We start from the raw sequence: 16,510 nt of genomic DNA, 5'->3' as shown, positions 1-16,510 counted from the left end.
GGTCCTTCAAGTTTCTATAGAATTTTTGACATATTTCTGTATTGTATCATTTTGGCAAACTGTGGCTCAGGACCAAATCCAGCCACCTTTGTTTTTGAAATAAAGTTTTATTAGAATACACCCATAGCCATTCATTACCATGTTGTCTATAACTATTTTGGACCGCAAGAGCAGACTGAATTGAGTAGTTGCGACACAGAGTCTGTGTCCCAAAAACTGTAAAATATTTACTCCCTGGCCCTTTACAGAAAAAAATTAGCTGACCCCTATCTTAGAGGCTCTCTTTGTGTACTTGTTTAATTTGGCTTCTGTGAGAGGGTTTTATGTCTGTGGGGAACGTTTAGCAGAGCTAAGCTGTTCATCTAATTGAACTTGATGACAAATTGCATAATCTCTTTTTTTACTAAGTTAGGAAATACTCTGCCAGTTTTACGATTATAAATTGAAATTTAACTTGGTTTTCTCCTTTGACTTGACTTTATGTCTTTATATAAACCTGCTTAGAACATTTCTTTATTTGAGCTAGGTTGAAATCATATTTGAATATTCTTAAAAGGACTTATTTCAAAATACATTTTACCACACTTATCTCCTTTCCCCAGAGCATACTGAAAGTGCTTTTCTTCAATATTTATTGTTATAAATTGTGATATATTCACACAATGGAATAATGCGTAACTTAGCCTTAAGTAAAAATGAATGATTAGTGCCTGCAACAACATGAATGAATCTCAGAATAATTATGCTGAGTGAAAGAAGTCAGGCAAGAGAGAGTTCACAGAAAGTGGTACCATTTATGTAAAGTTTTAGAAAATGCAAACTGGTCTATAGTGACAAAAAGATTGGCGGTTAGGGTTGTGGATAGGGTTGGGCTCCAGGGGAGAGCACAAATATTCAAGAAGATTTTTGAGGGATAGATACGTTCATTATCTTGATGAAGAATATAAGAAGAGGCCTCATGAGATTTCATCCTAGAGTACTCTTTGCACCGGCACTACAGAGAAAAGATGGAGGGGGAGATACAAGACTGGAGCCTTTTAGATCGGTTAAAAGCTAGAGTTAACCAGGTGAGGTGATGAAGCCCTGTTCGTGGACAGTTATAGTGGAGGTGAAAAGAACAGATAGATTTTTAAGCTCTTAAGAGGGTCAGTTGGTGATTAATTGGGTATAGGAGGAAGAAATCTAGTGTGATTCATAGGTTTCTAGCTTAGAAAGTTAGTGAATGATGATGGATTCACTAATATAGGAAACAGCAAATTTTGGTGGAAAAAAATAATTCACTTTTTTACTTGTCGAGTTTGAGGTGTCTGTGGTAAGTATAAGTAGAGGCATCCAGTAGGCCATTGGTATGTTGGTGTGTAGTTCAGGAGAGAGATCGGGAGTGAAGTTAAAAAATTGGCAGCCTTACTATCTAAAGGGCTCCTTTCATGATCATTCTTCTATAGTAAAAATAAGTCCAAATCCCTTCTGTACTCGTTTTCATTTGTAGCACCATCTCTATTGAAGGCATAACCAATCTGGGGAGGTCCAAATCAAGAGAAGTAACAGAAAGGTGGCTGTTTTTGTTTCATTTAAATTTTGAAATAATTTTAGACTCATAGGGAGTTGCAAAGAAATGCACGCAAAAGTCCCATGGACTCTTCTTCACCTCCTCCAGTGTTGTCATCTTGCATAACTATAGTACAATAACAAAATCGGGAAACTGACATTGGTACAGTACACAGACCTTCAGATTTCTCTGGTTCTCCATGCACTCGTGTGTGTATCTATGTGTGTTCTCTGTAATTTTGTCATATGCGTAGCTTCCTGTAAGCTGCCAACAACATCAAGATGGAGAACTGTTCATCATCGTAAGTTCCCTCATGCCACCCCTCTATAGCCACACCTACCCTCTACCTCCTCCTTTAGCATATCCCCACTCTTGGCAACCAATAATCTGTTCCCCATATCTATAATACTGTTTCAAGAATAGTATATAAGTTGAATCATAGAGTATTCAGCCTTGTGAGATTGGCTTTTTTTTTTTTTTTTTTTGACTTAGCATAATTCCCTTTGAAGTCTATCAAAGATGGTGGATCAATAGTTGTTTCTTTTCATTGCTGAGTATTATTCCATGCACTCTTGGCAACCAATAATCTGTTCCCCATATCTATAATACTGTTTCAAGAATAGTATATAAGTTGAATCATAGAGTATTCAGCCTTGTGAGATTGGCCTTTTTTTTTTTTTTTTTTGACTTAGCATAATTCCCTTTGAAGTCTATCAAAGATGATGGATCAATAGTTGTTTCTTTTCATTGCTGATTATTATTCCATGTAAGAGGATTTTAAAAAGCTGTTTAAACGTTGGTGATTCATGGGTCTGATTCTTTCACAGCAAAAGGAGCCCTTTAGATATTAAGGCTGTCAATTTTTTTAACTTCACTCCAGATCTCAGTGGGAGTGGACATGAATTAATAGTAATGGTTTCTTGCAAATCTTAGTATCCAGTAGATTTCTGCCCCAAAGAAGGCGGTTACCCTTGTGGGATGTTTATGTGGATATTCCTAGTTGAGGGAATATAGTTAAGAATTGATCAGACATATTTTTTTTCAATGTGGTACATGTTATATATGTCCCATGTAAGTATCCCGACTTCCCACGAATGTGCTTGGTAAGATGGTATGTAAATGATAAATACTTAGGGTAGGATCATCCTAGCAGAGCTTCAGAGAAAATAAAGTTGAACTCAGAGCACATCTCAATTCTTGTCTTGGACAATTCTGTTAGTCTGGAACCCATTTTCTACTTTCTGTTGACTAGGTTCAAGTCTGTTTATTCTAAGGACCCTCCTTAGGAGATAGCACTAAGAAGCTACTGAATGCCACTTAGCAATGCCATTACTTGGGAGGAACCCAGTAGGCTAAGCTGTTTTTAATTGAGGCTGTTCTCTTGGAAGGTCATATGGTGATAGAGATTAATATTTACCCAGGAAGGTGAGGGTAGGCCAGTCCAAATTATAGGAACTTGGTTTCTACTGAGGGTAGGAGAGTTAGATTGGCAGAGATAGCAAATAGCCTAAGGAAGGAGCTCACTTTAGAAGCTGTGGTTGGTATAAGATCGAGGCACATCCCAGTTGGTCCCAGGGAAGGTAGCTCAAGTATTTCTGCTTCTTTCTTTTAGAGGGCATGTATTGTGAGGAGGTCTAGACTGAACTAAGGCCTCTGGCTTGACCTCATGACAGCTTTCCTTATCTGTTGCTGTTAGGATGCAAGACATTGGTGAAGTGTTTGCACTGCAGCCAGCAAGACTATTAAGCTTAGTAGATGTTCATTAGTCATTAAGGACCAATTCAGATACCTCTGTGAATCCTCACACTTTTGAATATCACTACAACATATAATTTCCCCAATAAAAATGAAGTACCATACAGTTGAAAATATTCAGTAGTCCATTCAAACCACTGATGAATCTATGACTATTAGAGTGATTTAAAAGCTGTTATAGGTATCTCTAAAGATTTGTCTTTCTTGTTGAGAAATATTTGAACTGCGAATTTGCAAAAAGCTTCACAAATAATTTGTTTATGTGGAGTATAGGATGAACGAGTTAATATTAAAGAGTCAAACCAATTTGTGAATGTCAACACCTCTAGTATACAGCAATTAAGAAATTATATTAAAATATTTTCTCCTTTGGAAAACACTGAGCACATGTCGCATGTTACTGATTAAGGCAGATGCCTGCTCAGTTAACAGGAAAATGGGGAGCCCACCTCTCTCTGCCCAAGGATTAAAGTTTGTAGACTGCAGTTCCTTGTATAGCTGGAACTCTGCTCAGAACTTCCTTGCATCTTAAAGAAAAAGATCTTCAGTGGATAAAAAAAATTGAAAACAATGATTTACCGTCTTAATTTTCTTGTTTTTTTTTTCCCCTCAATTCTTCAGTTTGTTAGATCAGTTGTTCTCAAATGTTAGCATGCATCAGAATCACCTTCAGGGCTTGTTAAGGTATGGATTGCTGGTTCCTAGCTCCAGAGGTTCTTTTCAGTAAATCTGGGGTTTGGCCGGGTTTCCAACTACTTCTGATGCTGGTGGTCCATGGACCACACTTTGAGAGCCACCATTTTGAGTCCCAGAACCACTTCCTCTGATGCTGAATAAGGCAGATGACCCAGGGCTTTACGGACAGAGAAACCCAGCAGAGCAGAGTGAAAGGATGGTTCTGGGAAAAGTGAGTCTAAAAGATAAAGCTTGAAAAGTAATCCCAAATATTAGAATTTGGCCAGTTAGGCCTATTTCTAAGTCAAGGATTCCTGCATGTGATTCATTTGTATCTGTGCATTGATGACTAGTCGACAGTTTGTCAGTTACCGATTGTTTAAATATGTTGAGTTTAAAGAGTTATTGGTACAGTACACTAAAAGTGTACTAATTTTTCATTTTTTTCTTTATTTTTAAATTAGTTGGCTTCCTGAGGCTCAGGTAGTCCAAAGAGCCCTCAATTCTGCGGCTAACAACGTGTATCAGTATGGACGAGAATGGATAACTCACAAGGTAAGGGAAGATCCTCTCTTTGTGGCTTTCTTTTTGCAAGGCCTTCATTTAATAAAGCATAAACTGAGATTCTGTTTAGAACAATTGTATTTTTGCAATAGGCTTATATCTACAAGTCAGCAAGCAACATACAATGAAATTAAACCTACTGGATGATGACACTGAGTAGTGCTAGTAGCCTGAACAACCTGAGAAGTTGGCCATTTGCTTCTTGTTCAAGATAGATCTGATTCATTATTTGCGCATTAGGAAGGAATGATCATTAAGCTCAGGTGGTCAAAAAGGCTTTGTGGGAGTAAAAAAGTATTAGCGCAAATTAAATTTTATTATTTGCTGGTTAACTGTGCTTTGCAGTTTCCAATTTGTTTCATTTAGTCTTTCCAAGAAACCTGCAGTAGTGTGAATTATTTTGTCCACTTTACAAAGAAACAAACTCAGTAAGGCTAGGTTAATTCTCAAGGTCGTGTAGTAAATTGAAGAGCTTGGTTTCAAACTGAAGACTAGTCCGAATCCCTAGCTCTTTACAGTGCAGTATGGCTAGAAGTGTGTGTCCGGAACTGAAAAGAGTGTGTTAATGTGGCAGCTGAGATAACCTTGAAGGAATGATAGGTCTTAGATGCAAAAAGAGAATGAAGGGTGTATTTTAAGAAGGGATATATGTGAGCCAAGATGTAGCAGCAAGAGTGTGCTTGGGAGATGAGCTCAACTGAAGCTTTGTGAAGGAGAAATGACAGAAGACATAACTGTCGCAGTTAAGGATCAGATTCCATGATACAGATTTGGGATATCCTCCCCACCTTCTCCCGAGTATGAGAAAAAGTGGTAAACCAGAAAGTCACCACTCTCCTGGAGCATATACTCTGGTGAGAGGAGACAAACATTAAACATGCAAACAAATAAGACTTTCACATTTAAAAGTGTGGAGAGCAGGGTAAACAGGATAGTGTGGTAGAGTGAACCAAGGTGATGTTTTAGCTGGAATGGCCAGAGAGCGTCTCTGAGGTGACGTTTCCACTGAGACTGGGATTTGCCCAGATCTGGTAATTAGTGAATTTGTGAAGATCTGATAAAACAAAGTTTTAAGCTGAGGTCTAGGGAATTCAGAGTCTCTTGAGATGGGAACAGGCTTGGTTGAGGGAAAGAAGGAAGGACAGTGTGTCCAGAATGGGGAATGTGGTAATGGGACAAGCCCTAAGTCATCATAAGAAATTGGGATTTTCTCTTAGTTTCGAAGGTAAACATATGGATTTAAAACAGAAGGGGATATGACCCGATTTCGGATATTGAAAGCTCATTTTGGCTGCTTTATGGAGAAAGGGGCAAGAATGGAGAAGGAAGGGAGACCAGTTAAAATATTATTCCGATAGTTCAGGTGAAATATTGATAAGTTGGCTAGGATTGTGAAGTGGAAACTGAGAGAAATGGTCATTTGGGATATATTTTTGAGGTTGTTCTGATCTCAAAAATTCATGAGGTATTACTCATGGATTGGCTACAGAGTAAAAGGGAAGGAAGGTTTTGGTTTGCTGAAGGAAGGTTAACTATGCCACTTGCGGAGGTGGAAAAACTTGGAGGTGGTAGTGGGGTATAGGTGTTACAGATTCTGTTTGGGGCATATTAAGTTTGAGATAGTACTAAATAAGTAGAGATATCAAAAACTGTAAGTGGACATACACAACTGGAGCTCAGGGGAAAGATCTGGGCTGTTGATGGAAGTTTGAGTATCATTGGATAGTATCTGTAGAGTCAGATGATATGGCCTATATTGATTTGCTAGGGCTGCCATAACAAAGTGTCACGGACTGGGTAGCTTTAACCACAGAAATTTATTTTCTCATAATTCTAGACGCAAGAAGTCCAAGATCCGAGATGTCAATAGGATTAGTTTCATCTGAGGTCTCTCTCCTTGGCTTGCAGATGTCCTATGGCTTCACATGGTCTTCCTTCTATATATGTCTGTGTCCTTATCTTTTTTTTCCCATTAAGGACCCAAGTCATCTTGGATTAGGGCCCACCCTAATGACCTTATTTTACCTTACTTACTTCTTTAAAGACCCTGTCTCCAAATAGTCACATTCTGAGATGCTGGGAGTTAGGACTTCAACATATGGATAATGGGGGTTGGAGAAGGACACAATCCAGCCCTAAGGAAGAGGGTACATAGAAGAGGATCACAGACAGACCCCTGGAGTGCTTAAGGTTCTGACAGTCAGGAAAGGCAGCAGGGAAGATTGAGGGAGGAGTAGCCTGTGAGGTAGGAGGAAGACCAAACTGTGTATGTCATAGAGGCCTAGAGAAGAAAATGTTTCAAGAAACACTTGGTCAGCTATGGCTAATGCGGCTAAGATTTCACATGAGTACTGAGAATTGCCCCCCACTTCATAGATGAGGTTATTTGTGTTAAGTCATACAACTCAAATGGCATTCTGACTGCCCTTGATGCTTTGTTGTTTTCCATATGCAAAGAGCGTGTCACATGCTACCAATAGTATGTGTGCTTTACTGATTCTTTTAATAGCAGTGATGTGTCCATTAGACTGTACTCTCTGGCCCAGTCTTCCTTGCAGCTAGCTATATATATTATAGTGTCACAGAACAGTATTCTAGGTTTGTAATGTTCTGCTATGGTTGATAGCGCCACGATCTTGAAAATAGTGTTTTATAGCATGCTGTAAAATTATGCTGAACTCTCCTTTACTGTTAGGTTGTGGTATTCTAGAGTTATTTATTCACTGTTGTGCTGGGGGTGGGACTGCTAAAGGAGATGTCAGTTTGAATTAGTGCTTTATTGCAATAAAGGCCACTGTGCAGACAGTCTCAAAAAGAGACTGTGCATAATTTTCGGCCTCTTCTGGTTGAAAGAAAATCTCAGAAACTGATAGAAAAATGACAAAAAGAATTGGTAATAGGAGGTCTGTGAGTATCTGACAGTTATATAAAAGACAAATTTAAAGTAATTAAAGGAAATTAGACTGGGGTAATTGTGGTTTTTAATTTGGGGTAATTTGTTCTGTTAGGTGTCCTTTATTCATAGATTATATAGGCCATAGTTGAAAGAACATTTGAGAACTTTTAATTCTGACTCTGCCACTTGGCTGCATGACCCTGGGCCTGTCTTAGATCTGTTTTCTAAATCTCTTCTCTCAAAAGAACAAAGATGATGACAAAACTATTTTCTGTCTAACTCTTGGGGTTGTTGTAAAGATCACAGGTAGGCGAAAGCCATTTGCAAATTGTAAAATATTTTACAGAGATAAATGGCTTTTATATTCACTAATTTGTGTTTGGTTTATGAATAAGTCACATATAAAGGAAAACATTGGGCAGATATATTTGCATCAGATATGTCTAATAAGAACTGGTTCAAGTATCTATAAGGCCAGCATCAAGTGGGCAAAAGGTATGGATAGGCCACACTAAAGGAAATACACATTGAAAACCAAGATGGAAAATGGGCATTCTAGTCACTAAAGAAGAAGAGTATAAATAATTGGTTATCATTCCACACCTCTTAAATTACCTAAAAATTTATCAGTTAGTCTATAAGGCTTTGGGAAAACTGGTTCATTTATACTGTATTGGAAAGTATTTATTGATATGTTCGTTACAGAAGACAATTTAACTGCATAGCAAGAACCATTAAAATGCTCATTTCCTTTGATCTTTGTACATTTTTCTTACTGTTAGTAATAAGAAAAATATTGTGTATAAGGATGTTCACTGCATTGTTACTACTTGTGACATTAAAAATTACATATATATATCATAGGATATATATATATCCTATGATTTGGTAATGATTAAATAATAGCAAAACTTAATGAACTAATATGAAACTATTAAAAATAAAGATGAAGGCTAGTGATGAAGACTAAATATGAAATCCTTGTGACGCAAAAGAAAATACAGAATTCTAAATTATGTCAATGTAAACAGGCAGAAAGTTGCAAAGGAAATGGAAAAATGGCAACAGTTGTATTAAGGAAAGTGGGACTCCAAATCAGTGTTTGTCTTTTTAAAGTGTCTTTAATATTACCAGATGGTTTTAATAACAAATAATGTGTGGGCTAAGACACTGTAGTAAATAGCCTTTCTCTAAGTTATCTCATCTCAGTGTGCTTGATTCCCACAAAAGTTGAAGCCGGTTTGCTCAGTCATAACTTTTAGACACAACATCTCTCAGCAAACTAAGGGAGATATTTGTGTTTGTAGCTAAGGTTTTAAAATTTTATTTAAAATTCTATGGCAATTCTTAATAATAGCAATAAATGTAGCATGAATCTTCTGTCTAATGAGTGAGCATTGGGGTCACATGGACAGATGTTTCTCTAGGCAGGTAAGATCAGAGATGTTACTTATCATTGCTTCATTAGTACCATTCCCCTATAGCATGAAGTAGCTCACCTCAAGACCTAAGGATGGAGGAGAGAGAAAAGAAGCAAGAGAGAGAGGAAATTTACTGAGAATATTAAGGAGTAAATTTTATGAACAGAGCACAGTTGTAACTAGAGGCAATTAAATAGTCTGGAACATTTTAGTTTGATTTGGAACAAATGTAAAGACCAACATGTATTAATTTTATTGGATTATTGCCTGAAATATTAAACCAGATAATATCTGTATTTCTTTCAGCTTCATAAAATTCTTGGAGATAAGGTGAACAATACTGCTGTAATTGAAAAGCAAGTACTAGAACTTTGGGACAGACTGTATCATTCTTGGTTTGTAAAGGTAAGGTGTTTTAGCTAAGGATTTCAGTTATAAACTAATAAAGTCCTTTTATGTATCTGTCGACTAGATAGGATTGTTTTAACACTAGGACTTCATTTATTGAAATTTTTAAGCTGCAGAGTCTTCAACCTTAAGTCGCTAAATCATTGTGAGTTGATGGTTAATTTCCATGGCAGAATCTGCCAGTCCCTCTGCTCCATCCGTGTTGCATCGTCTGTTCATTACCATCAGCAGCATCTCATCATCTAGGCTAGCTCTGTGCAGTAGAAATGTAAAGCAAGCCACAAATGTAATATTAATTTTCTTAATGGCCATGCTAAAAAACTAAAAGTAAACAGGTGAAATGAATTTTAATAATTACTTAACCCAGTAAATTCAATGTATTATCATTTCAATCAGTAAAATAATTTATTCAGATATTTTATTTTATTTTATTTTTTTCATATTAAGTCTTAGAAATCTGTTGTGTATTTTACACTGACAGCACACTTTAGTTTTTGGATTAGCAGCATTTTAAGTGCTCAGTAACCACATGTGGCTACTGTTTTGGAAAGTACAGCTGTAGACATTAAGAACTTTTTCTTTGAGGAAGTGCAAATAGATCCAGACATTTACGAATCTTTATTTTAAGTCAGCCTGTGTGCTACTTGTGCTGATGTATTCTTACTTCAGAATTTATGATGGAAAAATATCATTTTCCATTAAATAAAAAAGCGACAGTTTTAAAAGCAACGGATTGTGCCGGGCTATGCTATGCCGGGCTGGCAGGGCCTGTGAGCCATCGGGAACTGTTGTGGAAGACTCCTGTCCAGTGGGGAAGGAGGCGGAGAGCGAGGCAGAGTTAGTGGTGATTTTTCCCATGGTTGGTCTAAGGAGAGGAGGGCATATATAAATCTCTTTTCTTGGCGTAGTGGAGAGGAGGGCTCAATTTTAAATTTATTTCTTAGTGACCTGTTTGGATTGTATACTCTTATCCTGAGAGGAGCTGAAGGAGAAGTGTTGATTTTGTGGATTTCAAAGACTGAGAGTTAAAACTAATTGAAGAATCTCTAGGTAGATATCTACTGAAGAAGCAGGCAATAGGGTTGTGTCTATTTCTTCTAACTGGGGGGCTTTTGCTTACAAACAGCTTTTACTATCTATCCCTCACCCCCTTTAAGCTTTCTTTTATGATCCAGAGAGGTCGATGTTTTAAACACATAGGTATGTAAGTGGTTAAGTATGTTGCTTTCTTTACTTCTTTTATTAGGACCCTAGTGTCTTTATTGCATAATGAAGGTGGATATGGCTGTGCTGCTAACAGGTGGGGGAGTGGAACCACATGCCGAATGCTAAGAGCTTGCCTCTGTTACTGAGTTTTAACCTCACCAGTCACTTCATTTATTCACGTCTCTTTCAAATCCAGTTATTCTTCTGTTCCTGCCAGTGTAATTTTCTTCCAGGTAGACAAGTTAGATTCTCCCCAACCCCCACCTCCACCTCTTATTTCTTTTTTTGATTGTTTTTTTTTCCCCTTTTTTATTGAGACACAGTTGTATTGTGTTGTATTGACATAACATTGTATTGCTTTTCATATTCTTCTCTCCACCCTGCTCTCTTTATTTTGTGTGGAAGATTAATAAGGAAGATGAGGGAAGGAGGAAAAAAGCAAGGGAGACCAGGAAAAAGGGGTTAAAAAAAAGGGAGGAAAGACGAAAGTAAATACTGCGTTCGTATACAGTTGAATACATTGAGGAATAAAGTGTGTTCACAGATGTATTTAGGAGGGAAGCACTTGAGCCAGGCTGAGACACGGAACTAGAATGTAAACAGATATCTTTCAGGTCTTTGGGTGCAGTTCTTAATTGATTTCTAAAATAATGCAAAGTTATTAAACCATGTAAATGTCTAATATACTATATATTTGAAACTAATAATAAAATTTTAAAAATATTAAAAAAACCTAAAATAATGCAAAGTTTTTCACTTTTGTGTACTTACTAAAGTGCTCAAGTGGACCTAAAACAAAATAGGCTATTTATACTTTCTATTCTGTAGGTTAAGATGGAGATTTCACATCTGAACTTTTTTATTCCATAGAACGTGACACATTCTGGAAGACACAAAGGACACAAGATGCACATGAGTCGTCAGAATAGCTGGCTGGGGGACATTCTGGACTGGCAGGATATTGCCTCCTTCGTTCACGAGAACATTGAGACATTTCTTTCGGTAAGAAATAGTATTCATAGTTAAACTGGACTTAAAATAAAAAACTAAAAAACGTTAATTCTCAGCTTTCTTTATACACTTAAAGGCCTTTTAGTTACCCTGTTTTTAATGCCGCGACATTTACATTTTTGCAAATTCTAAATGCACTAGAAAGATGTTCAAAAGTCATAGACCTCAGATGTATCTCCAACTGATGCGCCCTTTGTGGCTGAAGAGTAAGCAAAAGATGCTGAATCAGGAAGCACACGCATGGTGCTGTTGCTCTCAGATTCTGAGGGAGATAGGTATCCTTGTCCCCCTCAGCTGACCAGAATGTGCCCAGCTGGACCACTGGAGAGGGAGCTGTCTTTCTGGTGGGTGAAACCCTTTGGCAGATGGAAATATGCTTTTCTCTGCCGTGCACCATCCACCTCTGCATTTTTTTAAACAAAGAATGGAGGGCAGCAGGGAATAGCTTGCAGTGTAGCTAAGTTTTAGCGACTGCTTTATTCTGTTGTTTATTTTGTGAGGTGTCTCGGCCTATGGCTTTTCACAGAGATTAGAATAATTTTCTTATGCATAAACTTATGACTTTCATCAAGTTGACAGAAGTTGAGATTTGCAGTGCTAGATTTTTTTAATTTAATTTTTATCAAAATAAAACATGACCATAGCTGAAAAGTCAAAAATGCTTTAGAATTTTTATTAAAAAACTGTAGCAATGCCTAATTCTGTGCTTTTCCACTTCAGTCTCACTCTCCATAAACAGCTGTCAATTCTTTTAGCTTTCTCTGGGCATTTCAAAATAATGTTTCTGCTGTTTTCTTGGTTTTACAGTTTTAGATATTATCTTTTGGCTTTCTGATATGGAAGATGAAGGTAAAGGTGTGACTTTTTTTATAAGTCCCTCAGTGCTCTCTTCCACTTCCTTTAGGATTTTCTTACAGCTCCTTTGGTTCCTGCCTTCATCCCTACACACACTTTCCCTTCCTCCCATCCACCTAATAGAGCTATAGCAGTTTGAAATGACATTTGTTTACCTCTGCCATCATACTTCATGCCAGCAGCTCTTGCTTGTATTCTAAACCTTCCTGCCTAATCCTCTTGAGTACACAGAAAGGTCACTTGATATTGGTGATTACCAGTCTACAGTTAATGTATTCAGTTAATTTCTTAAGAATTACCATAGGGCATTTCCTATCAGTATGACCCAGAAACTATTGTAAATCTTTTATTGATAAAAATTCCAAAGTCACTGAGGCCCCCAAAAGAATGCTTGTCGATATCACAAGTAAGGGCATTGTTAGTTTGTTTCTTGGAATCAGTGGCATTTATTCATTCATTCTCTATCCCACAGGGTCAAACAGTCAATTATGCATATTTTTGTAGGCATTGTGAAACATTTTCAAGATTTTATGTAAGGAGTTTTTGTAAATGAAACCAGCCTGCCAGAGTTCTCTTATAAAGACTGAGCTGAGGTTTGCAAGAAATGCCGAGGACAACAAAATGTGCCTTTATAAATGGTACATTTGAGGTAGGAAAGGAATGGATAGGCCTTTCATAGCACAGATGGTATAACTTGAACATATGACAAAAACCAGAATTGCCTTTTGGAAAGGGCACCAAAATAAATTCAGACATGAGTTCTGGTCCCAGCTCTAGCTGTACTTATTAGCTCCATGCCCTTGGGCAAGTTTTTAAATACCTTTGAGCTTCACTTTGCATATCTATAAAATAAAGATGATATCATCTACATTGCTTCCCTCACAGAACTGTTGTGAGGTTTATGGGAGCATTTTGAAAACTGTAAGGAAAGGTGTTTTTCTGAACATTTTGCTTCCATGTTTTTCATTAAGAGGAAGAATGCTTGAGAATAGAACAGACATCACGAGGGAATTTAAGTTTATAAAGAGATATGAAGTGAAAACATGTAAGTGCTATAGATATTGTACATCTTTTTAGTAATATTTAGCATCTTTTTGGTTCTAGCGAACTTGCAGGTGATAGATTAACTGAACTCAGTAGGTCTTAATATAAGGGTCATCATCTCTCTGAGGCACAGTCTGTAGCTGCAGAGCTCTGCCCAGGATCCTATCTGTTCATTTCTTTTATTGTGCTTTTAGTGAAGATGCTTTTGTATTTGTAGATGTAACTAAGTTGGAGATGGCAGTGGGGGGAGGCAGCTAATGAGACAAATGCTAGATTTTCATGGCCTGCACTTGTGATTCTACATGCATTTTGGCATATTCTCCTATAGGTGTTTTTTACTATTCATTACCAGTTTTACATAGTTATAATCATGATGTATATAAAATTTTTGTATCTTGCTATTTAAACTTAGTGTATCATAAAATACTTTCCTATGTTAATAATAGACATGTTTCTGATGGCTGCCTACTATGTGGAGTAGCTTCACCATAATTTACTCAACCATTTTCCTTACTAATCAATATTTAAATGTTTTTAGATTTTTCTTTATTTAAAATAATAGTTCTTGTCTTTTCAGTTTATGGTACCAAACTGCCATATTAAAAGCACACTAGGTACCTGTAGAAACTTCTTCCCCAGGGTCTAGTTCTGATATTCAGCTTTTCCTCCTTGCAGATCTTGGAGTCCCTGTGGATTGTTATGAGCCGGAATGTGAGCTTGCTTTTCACCACTGTCACTACACTCCTGACGATCCTCTTCTACAGCGGGACGGCCCTTCTCAATTTTGTGCTGTCTCTGGTATGTACATGGAGATAACAACACATCAGATTTCCTTCCGTAGTAAAGCATATTCTTGGTTCCATTTGTGTTTCCTTCCAATAGTTTCCAAATGTGTTTTTTTAGGAGATACTGTCCTTTGTTTTGCAGATAATTTTCCTGACCACACTATTTTATCTGTTAAGTTCCAGTGATGAGTACTACAAGCCAGTGAAGTGGGTGATAAGCCTGACACCACTGTCTCAGCCAGGCCCTTCCTCTAATATTATTGGCCAATCTGTGGAAGAAGCTATCAGGTAGGGCTAAGATTTATGCTGTTTTTATTTCCTTCAGAAACTTCTTTCCATGAGAAGCCCGTTTTCTGTCTTGAGCCTTCCTGGTAACATTCAGTGTTAAACTGGTGATGGAACTGGTATTTTCAACATTTTTTTAAATCTCCTTTTGAGAGGATAATCTGAGCAATGCGAACCTTGGTAGGAAAAAAAAACTCAAAACAGTTTAAATATCTTATTCTCAAGCCTGTGATTCACGAATATTTAATGACTCGTCCCCATCAGCTTTCTGTCCACAGACTCTTGCTCTGGCTGCTGATCATCATGTCACTTGGGCAGGAAACCTGCCTCTCATAACACCTCACTTTCTCTCAGAAGCCTCCTTCTGTTCTCAGGAGTTTTAGCTTCGCTCAGGGAGGAGATTAGGTGGCCTCCCTATTTCTTCTTTCCCTCTGCAGCCAGGCTGAGCCCTCTGCAGGGATGGATATTGACAATGCAGTTTTCAGTTATCTTAAAGTCATAGGCTCTGTGTGCATTGCAGGTCTGGCCAGGAACTTCTGTCGTATCTTCTGGGATCCATGTATTGCAGGCTTGGTTTCTGAAGGAGGTGTTTCTTCAGCATTTATTCTTCATATGCTCTTTCCATGTCACTGGCTCCTGCCCTGCTTTTCTTTCTTCTCTTCAGCATTTCACATAGGTAGAAGCCTTTGGATGCCCAGGCCTTGTCCTTCATTGCTCTGAACTCATTATTAACACTTTACTACATTTTTACTTTTATGAATAACAACTCAAATCCTCATATTATCCATTATGAGGGCTCCTTTTTCTAATAAGTTCTTAGCAAGGTGGTTGTAAACTTCTCTTGAATAGTGACTTTTCGGCTGGCATTTATGTTTCTACTTACTTGTAAAAAATACTGTTACTTGGAACTAGTCTTCTGCATAAATTTTGGTTTGACCTGATAATCTTGTCTGAATGCTCTTGGCTTATTTTTTCACTGTATTTATGCACCAGCTGGTGAGGATACCCCTTTGAACTTTGGGAAACCCTCTATTATATTCAAATAGAAAGAATTCTCATAAATATATTCTCTCTAGAAACTTTGGTAGATTTTTTCCCTTTTTCCTACTAGCAAAGCTTAGGTAAAGCCTTTATCTGTATCTTGCTTCTTTGATTGGACATCAAGTGGGATTAAACAAAAAAAACGTTTATTTCCCCTATGGTACTCTCGAGTATCCATGTGGGGCCATCATGTAAAGATTCCAAGTTTGGGAGTGTATTATCTAATGTAACAGTTTTCAGGATGAGGCTGTTCTTCAAGAAGAACTTACTGGCTTTAGCATTCCTTGTGAGCCTATGTGACTGTTGGTTGTCATCTTTATTGAGTAAATGAAATGATGAAAACTCCAGGAATAGATTAATGTTAGTTTATCTAAAGTGACATTGATCTAACTCAAAAAAGTTATGCAAATGCTCTATCAAAGAGGAAAAATAACCTCCCTTTGCAATAGACTAAAGCTATTGAATCAACCATCTCAAAGCCTGCCAGAATCTTGTAGACAGTGTGACTTAAGTCAAGCTTTACCGAAAAATCCCTAGCTTGTCCATTAAAAAAAAGTCAAGAAAGATACTTTATTTTCCTAAAGTAGATATATCTTTATTAGCACTGTGAGAATAAGAATTCTCACAAAAGCTTTTTTATCTTCAAATTACTGTTCTTGAATTTTCTCTTGTTCTGCTTTCTTAGTGTGAACTACTTACTGACCATCTTCTGAATGTCTGTCTTGCATCACCTTTTTTTCATGGCATATTTCGTATGAAAACTAAGTTGTCCTTTGTTTTAAACTTGATTCTTTACTGTCACAGTTGCTTGGAACTGGTAAGCAGAGCTGTGATTTGCTTCTAGGTCCAGCCAATCAAAAGCACTATCTTTGCGGTATGCCACGATACCTTCTTGCAAGAGGAACTGAGTGGGGGAGATCATAAATGCATGGTTTTGTTACGACTGTTCAGGTGGACACCTGAAGCTGACAGCTAAAAATTCCGGTCTGTGGCTTAGGAGGAAATTTGAGATTGG

The 16,510-nt window shown here is 37.5% G+C and overlaps 1 protein-coding gene across 1 annotated transcript in view; it reads left to right on the top strand.

The window, feature by feature from the left end:
• The window catches only part of TMEM245 (transmembrane protein 245), a gene marked incomplete at its 5' end in the record, with an annotated part of 89,108 nt that overhangs the window by 38,071 nt on the left and 34,527 nt on the right, over positions 1-16,510 (top strand). Inside the window, 5 exons of the mRNA XM_015599627.1 lie at positions 4,444-4,534; positions 9,167-9,265; positions 11,345-11,476; positions 14,060-14,182; positions 14,312-14,457. Of these exons, the coding sequence (XP_015455113.1) occupies positions 4,444-4,534; positions 9,167-9,265; positions 11,345-11,476; positions 14,060-14,182; positions 14,312-14,457 (591 nt within the window). The remainder of the gene's footprint in view (positions 1-4,443; positions 4,535-9,166; positions 9,266-11,344; positions 11,477-14,059; positions 14,183-14,311; positions 14,458-16,510) is intronic.

The sequence above is a fragment of the Pteropus alecto genome, unplaced genomic scaffold (assembly GCF_000325575.1).
Source record: "Pteropus alecto unplaced genomic scaffold, ASM32557v1 scaffold111, whole genome shotgun sequence".
Lineage (NCBI taxonomy): Eukaryota > Metazoa > Chordata > Mammalia > Chiroptera > Pteropodidae > Pteropus > Pteropus alecto.
This window is presented reverse-complemented; position numbering and strand designations above follow the sequence as displayed.